The 8,110-nt window shown below is 43.4% G+C and overlaps 1 protein-coding gene across 1 annotated transcript in view; it reads left to right on the top strand.

Moving 5' to 3' along the window:
* Window positions 1-1,193: 1,193 nt before the first annotated feature.
* The window catches only part of LOC130589187 (b(0,+)-type amino acid transporter 1-like), an 11,569-nt gene continuing 4,652 nt past the window's right edge, over window positions 1,194-8,110 (top strand). Inside the window, exons 1-3 of the mRNA XM_057390399.1 lie at window positions 1,194-1,943; window positions 3,583-3,716; window positions 6,471-6,600. Coding sequence (XP_057246382.1) covers window positions 1,200-1,943; window positions 3,583-3,716; window positions 6,471-6,600 — 1,008 coding nt within the window. The 5' untranslated portion in view covers window positions 1,194-1,199. The remainder of the gene's footprint in view (window positions 1,944-3,582; window positions 3,717-6,470; window positions 6,601-8,110) is intronic.

Below are 8,110 nucleotides of genomic sequence, written 5' to 3'. Positions count from 1 at the left end.
CATAAAGGCAAAGAAAGAGAAATCCAAACAATTTAGAAGGAATTTTTAGACAATAAAAATACTGCTCCGTTTATAGTCACACTTTTTTTAGCTCAAATGTTTGAGGAGGGCAGATATTTTTAAAGATTCAAGGTCTGTGTTTGCCATCAAGGGCAGAGAAAGGTCTCACTTCTGGTACTCATCACAACAGAAGATTGCAAGAGACCTCCAATGACAGTAACTCTCCCATGCAGTTTAGCTCATGTTCAAAAGAGTTCGTGTGGAAATTCGCTTCTGCTCAATATTTCATACACATCACAGATCAGAAAATACACCCTTATGCACTGTAACAATAGTGATATTTATACCAGAACTTGCGTCATTGTCTGGAATTTTATGTGTTACATATCTAAGTAAGGGTCAGAGGTATCTTCAAAAGCTTGTGCTGTGTTTCTCTCATGTGTGCATTGAAATATGTGTATGATCAGCTGTGGCAAAGTGCTCTGAAGATTGTGGCCTGGTAAGAGTGTGCACATCTTAGGTACAATGGTAAAAAGGCCCTGGAAAAATGTAATTGTTGCCTTTACRCCTCTCTCCCCCTGCAATTTCTAAAATTGAAGAAAGCCCATATTGCCCCCTACTACTGTGCAGAAAAAGAGCCTCTGGAGTGTTTTTAGCAAAACATTTCTATTTCTTTGATCAAGACACTGGAAATGTTCCTTGTTGAGCAAAGCCATAGCATGCTGGCCATCAGACTTATTTGTTTGATCATGTTACAGGGAAGAATGAAAATATGATTGAGCACTGAAGCGGGTGCTTGAACATTGACTTTTAAACAAAGAATAAATTACAGATTTGCATGAGGACTTTGCTTACCTGATCCTTATTTCAGATGCCATTTGAAGCATAATTTAAAGGAGAGATAACCAGGATCACAGTCCAGTAATGTGCTGAGTGATTCTTAAGGTKGTGCTGGGTGCTACCCATTACCATTGCTTGCAGTGAGAATCAGGGATAATCAAACTTGGCATAATAAATTACCAAGATAAGATGGGTAGTGAAAGAATGCAAAACGCAGGAGATAAGTTTATGTTTCTCAGCAGTGTTCAGTGTGACTTTTGTAATCATTAACTAAACCTTAAAACCTGAAGTAGTCCTTATTCAAATGCCTTAATCCTTTTTCAGATTCTCTCCTTACAACATCTCCTCACATTTCCACAATGAGGGAAAGGAAGACAACAGATCCAGTTCATTTGTCCACAGATCTGAGTAAAGGGAAGGAGAAGTTAAGACTGAAACGGGAGGTGGGCCTGATTAGCAGCGTGTCATTAATTGCAGGCACCATGATAGGCTCGGGGATCTTTATGTCCCCTGAGTGGGTGCTACATCACATGGGGAACCCTGCCAGCAGCCTGCTGGTCTGGGCAGCATGTGGGCTCCTGGCCATGTTTGGAGCCTTGTCGTACGCTGAGCTTGGAACAATAATTAAAGAGTCTGGAGGAGAATATATTTACATTTTGAGGATTTTTGGTTCTTTTCCTGCTTTCCTTTTCGCCTACACTTCTGTGATCCTGGTGAGACCAGCTGGTTTGGCAGCTGTCTGTCTGAGCTTTGCTGAGTACGCCACTGCGCCGTTCTACCCAGGATGCTCGTCTCCGCAGGTTGCCATCAAATGTACAGCTGCTGCCTGCATCCTGATTTTAACCATCATCAACTGTCTCAACGTGAGGCTGGCGACATCTGTTATGAACATTTTTACAGCTGCCAAACTCTTGGCTTTGCTGGTGATCGTGGTGGGTGGGTTGGTGCTGCTTGCCAAGGGACAAACTCAGAGTTTCCAGAATGGTTTTCAAGGGACGACTGCAGGYATTGGGGCAGTTGGAGTGGCGTTTTACCAGGGACTCTGGTCCTATGATGGATGGAACAACCTAAATTATGTAACTGAGGAACTCAAGAAACCTGAGGTGAGTGTGTCAGTGAGTGAGTGAATGAGCAAGCTGAGTTTTACTTACTTAATCCTGCTGTTAATATGTTTGATTCTRTCTGCGATTGTGTTAAGAGTRGTAATCAAGGGATTTACAGKGRAGGTGATGAGATACTGACACAAGAGAAGTTATGGATCCCCCATCCCTGGAARTGTCCAAGACCAGCTTGTGTGRGGCTTTGAGCAACCTACTGTAGTGGRAGGAATCCTTGCTCATGGCATGGAGATTAGAACTTTAAGGTCTCTTTGAATCCAAACCATCCTGTGATWCTATGGAAATCCTAAAATACCCCATTGACTGGAAAAAAAATATTAGGCAGCACTTGGATGCTTTGGGGATGAAGTTTTGTCTTAATGTTTAGAGGATATTGCTGTAGACATCTAGATKTATTCAGAAAAACACTCACCACTATAATCCATAAAGGATTCTAAACACCTCATATTCCCTAAAAGATTTGATCCATAATCTGTGCATCAGAAAACCACTCTATCTCTCCCTTGCATGGAAGGTCAACTTCAGGGCTAGCCAAGCCTCACTGGAAAGGGAATCTAACTCTGAATGATCCCTGTCTTTAAACATCTACATTTTAGCATTGTGCAATTCATGCTATAGGCATTGAAATAGCTCACCTGCATTTCATATCAGTTTTCTCTGTGCCACATTACCTTTTTTTCACAAATCAAATGCTGCAGCAGTGAGCAACTCTTATTTTACAAGAGTTGTGTGAGTGCAGAGTTTATGGAGTGTTTTCTACCAGTGTAGCACACAAGATCCTACAGATTAAATGAAAATACACAGTAAAATATTAACCTAAATGGCAGCAATGATCCCAGGGCCATTCTCTTCCTCAGGATCATGAACACTGAAATTCAGACCCTTTCAGAGTGGAGACAAYAACAGTAGGAAATGCTGTATCTTGTCCTGTGTTGAGAATGGGGAATGCAAAAATTGATATTGCAGGTTCTTAGATGCATACAGTTGCCACTTCCCAGTATTTTCAGTTGCATGAGACACTGTTGATTTTATTGAGTCTTAAAATGATCCTGTGGTATTCTAAGACACAATCCTGCCACAAAGAAAGAGGAAATAGTTCCTTCCTAGGGCAAATCCCCTTTGAGATTTTGAGATAAAATCCCTGCTTTGATTCAACTGCAGARGAATTAAATGTGATGCAACACACACTGGAACTTTGTCCATGGCAGTGAGATGTTAAAGGGAAGATCAGCACATTATGAGACATAACACACTAGTAATGAATAAATCAATGTTAAAATAATAAAGAAATATGAAAAAGACATCTTGGGCAGCTAAAAAACAAAATCTTTTAAGTAAGAGTTGGTGGGTTCTTTTTGTTTGATCTATATTGTTTCACTAGTTGTGGGGTTTTTTTTAGACTGACTTTGGAGCTGTACAACCTTACTGTTTGCCTGACATTTTTGGGAGATTGGTGTGAAAACTGCCATGTGAATTGGGATCTATGTCTTGTTCTGAGGAAAAACTTAGGGAGCAGAGGAATTTGAATGAGAGATGTGGGTGGTGGCAAAACCAAAACAAACAAAAAAAGCACAGTGCAGGCATAAATGTGCTGCACCTAACACTGCTGTCATCCATTTTCTAGGTGACCCTTCCCAGAGCTCTGATGATTGCCATTCCTTTGGTTACATGCCTGTATTTGCTGGTAAATGTGAGCTACTTGGCAGCCATGACTCCCTCTGAGCTGCTTTCTTCAGGAGCTGTGGCCGTCACTTGGGGGTGAGCTCTGCATGGGGCAGGCAATGCAGCCCCAGAAATACTGGTTCTGTCCCAGTTTCAGGAGATTTAAATGTTATTCCCAGAGGGAATGGCAGCACTTCATTGGTCAGGCCAGGAAGACCTGTCGGGCCATGTTACAGGGAATTAGAGGATGATAAAGATGCTCAGAGGGCTGAAGCACACTGCTGTCTGAGAGAGATGGGCCTGTTCAGCCTGGAGGAGAGAAAGCTCCAGGGAGACATTATAGCACGTTCCAGTGCCTAAAGGGGCTACGAGAGAACTGGAGAGGGACTTTTTACCAGGGCATGTAGTGTTAGGACAAGCAGGAATGGCTTCAAATTGGAAGAGAGTAGGTTTAGATTAGATATAAGGAAGAAATTCTTTACTGCGAGGGTGGTGAGGACTGGCACAAGATGCCCAGAGGAGCTGTGGATACCCCATCCCTGGAAACATTCAAACTCAGGTTGAAAGGGGCTTTGAGCAACCTGGTCTAGTGGAAAGTGTTCCTGCCCTTGACAGGGGCTTGGAACAGGATGATTTTCGAGGTCCATTCCAACCCAAACTGTTCTATGATTCTATAATTCTATAATTCTGTGGTTCTGTGAGGTCAAGGTTGACCATCTGGCCGTGGTCTCCAAGGTGCATCTAGGCTGCCAAGATGGCACATTCCTTACTGCCCGTTCCCATTTCTTTATACTGGGAATCTGTAGCTCCTCCCAGCTCATGTTTTACCTCATGGAAGGTGTTCATAAATGAGAGGTGAAGGCCATGCCAGGGACATCTCCCCACAGGCACTGGGGGAATGCAGTGAGGGTACATATCCAAACCTGGGGTCTGAGAAATGACCTACATTTTAGATATTTCCAGGGAAATGGGGAGGGAAATGTGCTGCACAGCTAATGCARAAGCAGAGGGTTTTGAGTGAGACAGGAGCCAACTGGGTGAATCCTGTCCAATTGGTACCTGGAAATTAGARCAGACCAGAGTCTTTTGGTTCAGTTTCTCCATCTGTGGGGAAATGGAAAATGACTCTGATCTCAACAATACCTTTGAGAGGTGTTATATGCAGGTTGGGTAGCCTTTGGTAACTAACTTTAATAGTCTCGTGCTTTTCCAGAGCTAAACAGAAACAATTTCTACCTCCCATCAATCTCAAGTATTCGGTGACATTAAACAGTTTCAGTGCAAGACGAGTTAGGAAGAGAAGGAAGGGGCCATCATGACATGTGTGACACCAGTGATCTTTCACCAGAACATCCAGCCTTAGTCTAAATATTTCCAAAGACACAGAATCCCTGAGASCCCTAAATGAGTTGTCTGGCAGAAATGATAACATGGTGTATCCACAGATTATGTGCTGCTCATCCTCTTCCTAAAAWGTCAGCAGCAGCTTTGCTTCTGCATGCATTTCACAAGATCTCCCATTTGAAGATCTGACTGAGCTCTYRCTGAATGTGTTCTCTAATAGCTTTTCATGCCATTATAAGTAGGAGCTTTTAAAGGTCTAGTGCTTTGTTTGAGCATTATACAAAACCTCACTAAGCTGCAGTGTCACGAACTTTCCCGCACTTCCTTTCCCATCATTCCTAATTAGCAAGTTATTCGTGAACTTCCTCCTTTGTAACACAGTTCCTTTTCCTGCCTGATTAACCTTTTCACCAGAGAGTGCAATTCAGGAAGAAATATTGGAAAAATGACAGGAAAGCTGTCAAGGCTGGGGGACAGGTAGAAACCCAGAGCTGATGATGGGGTGATGGTTGTGGCTCACAAGCAAGACATGCAGCTATTCAAGCCATTAAGAAAGAATGGGAGAAGTGTAAAGAAGCCAGAGGAGGATTTGTCGAATTTAAATGCATTTATTCCCCATGTAAGAGGAACATCGTTCAGTGGTGAGAAGTGCAGCCACAAAAGCAGCTCAGGAAACTCTTCCCAGTTTTCCTTTGATGACAGTGATTTAACAGCAATGGCAAGTTTCAGTTTGCTTGTAAATGAAGTGGTCTGAAAAACTTCTGAGTTTTGGATTTTTGCCAATTGGATAAACAGAGTGCTTGTGTATGTGATAATTACCCCAGACACAAGCATTTTTTACTCAGTTAATACTGCTTCACTCCAGAGGACAATCTTCACTTTTAGGTGAGATTACCATTCCTTCCAAATGTTTACCTTGAAATCTGTTTGTAACTCTGCTACTTCTCTTAAGGAAAAAGCAAACTAGAAATGTCTGAACATGTTGTAGAACCGAATGTCTGGAATTCAAGCCAYTGCTTTGGCTTAAGTCTGATTCACAGAATAGCAGTAATAGGTACATGTGGGATTAAAGGGTTAAAATTTATGCATACTGAGAAAAAGATTATAATGCAGAATATTTCTTCCTGTGTGATGGGAACAGTTTTTCTGTGATTTTCTGGGTGTGATAGTGGTATCTTCAGGTTTTTTGCCACAGCATCAGTACACGAAAAAGGTGGTTTTGCCTGTTGTGACAGCTTTGTACACCACTGCAGTGTGGACAGACATAGATATATGTACACCAAGAAGGAAGAAAAGCTGTCTGACAAGACAAACTTACCAGTTTACAAGACAAACTTACTAAATATTGTGGGAATTGCAAGAAGACTTTAAATAATTAGGAAGACTTTGGAAAAAAATTCAGTATAATAAAAGAATAATGGAGGGAATAAACCTGTCTGGTTCTACAGTGAGTATTTCGTACATCTACGAACTGCATCTYATGCTGTGAACTCTTTCCCACCTCAGGGACAAAGTCCTGGGCAGCTGGGCATGGCTCATCTCCCTGTCAGTGGCCCTGTCTACGTTTGGTTCATCGAACGGCACATTCTTCAGCGGAGGGCGTGTGTGCTACATTGCWGCCAGGGAGGGCCATATGGTAAGCACAAAGAAAAGGGGTCTGGCTTGTTTTGAGCAAATTCACCTGCTTGTGACACTAAAGCAGAGAGGGAAACACTGTGTCTGTTCAATTGGTAGAGAGATAGCTCTTCAAGGGGTTTGTTCCTTGCTCAAARACTTTCATCCCCGTCTTTTCCAAATATACGCTGTACATGTTGTCTCTAGGCTTTCTTCTTCACTTTCAAAGAAGATACATATTCACARCTAGCCTGAATTTTAAGAATAGCTTTGAAATGASCCACTSAAATASTGCTGAACTGGAGCACCAGGAGCARGCTGTGGGGTGACCTAGTCAGTACACCTGCCAGGGAAGGGGAATGTGGCCATGCCTGTGTGTTGTAAGGCACCTTTGCTCACACTGGGAAGGTGGCCCAGCACCAGCCAGATGCCTTTGCATGTTATMCTGACTACACAGGTCTGTCTCAGGGGTGTTCCAGCCTTCTCGTTGGTAGTCCAGCTTAGATGCAGCCTAAGATATCTCTGCTCTTCAARCTTCATACCAATTACAAGGTGACACCAAGCCTTACCTCTCTCCTAGCTTGTGTTTATCATTGGTTTTGTTAGGTGGGCCAAACCCAGTAGCCCAGTGCAGGTCAGGCTGCTGCAGCTCCCTCCTCCCCAGTCTAACCAGTAAGTCCAGCATGTATTCCCAGTAGCCACACACAACGCAAACACAGGTATGAAACATGTTTATGTGCATACATACATACATGTATAGCTGTGTATGTACAATCACAGACAGCAAACACATGGAGCTGCCCATGCAGACACACCTGGAGCTCACACAAACAACAGCACAAGCAGCACCGGGGGTCTTTGTTACCCCCTCTGGCTGACCAGAGGTCTATTAGTGGGAAATACACATAGGAMCATATTTACAGTGTGAATCCGTCCAGCAGCTGGGCTCAGACACTCAGCCCCTGGATCCCAGTCTCCCCAGTTTCTGGTTCCTGGGCATGCAAACCCCCGAGGTTGCTGCCCCATCCCAGCTGTGAATACAGACCCTCTCACTCACAGATACACCCCCCCACACACTCACCCACAYGTCTCCAAAAAGAGGAGCAAAATGGCTGAGCTGCATTTGTCCTTCTCTGTTTTGAGCAGGTCTCTTGTGTTCCTCCTGCATTGCTTTGCATTTTTTGGTCCTTCCCAYGCACAGCATGCAGCATTTCTGTTCTCAGATGTGAAGGCACCAAAATAGGTTGCASAGAGAGGTTGTGGAGGCCCCATTCCTGGAAGTTCAAGGCCAGACTGGATGGGGCTCTGAGCAACCTGGTCTAGTGACAAGAGTCTCTGCGTACAGCAGGAGTGTTAGAAGGAGATGATATTTAATGTCCCTTCCAATCCAAATCCTTCTATGAATCAATAATTCCACACCAGCTCCAGTCCTGGTTCATAGTAGGGAATCTTTTATGTATATGAATGATCAGGTTGGTGGAGATGACTGCACTGGTGGTTCCTGGTTTTGGTGGTTCCTGGTTTTGGTGGTT

The sequence above is a fragment of the Malurus melanocephalus genome, unplaced genomic scaffold, assembly GCF_030028575.1.
Source record: "Malurus melanocephalus ecotype Western Australia unplaced genomic scaffold, MMel_1.1 scaffold_26, whole genome shotgun sequence".
NCBI lineage: Eukaryota > Metazoa > Chordata > Aves > Passeriformes > Maluridae > Malurus > Malurus melanocephalus.
Note: the sequence above shows the minus strand (reverse complement) of the source record. Positions and strands in the feature narration are given on the sequence as shown.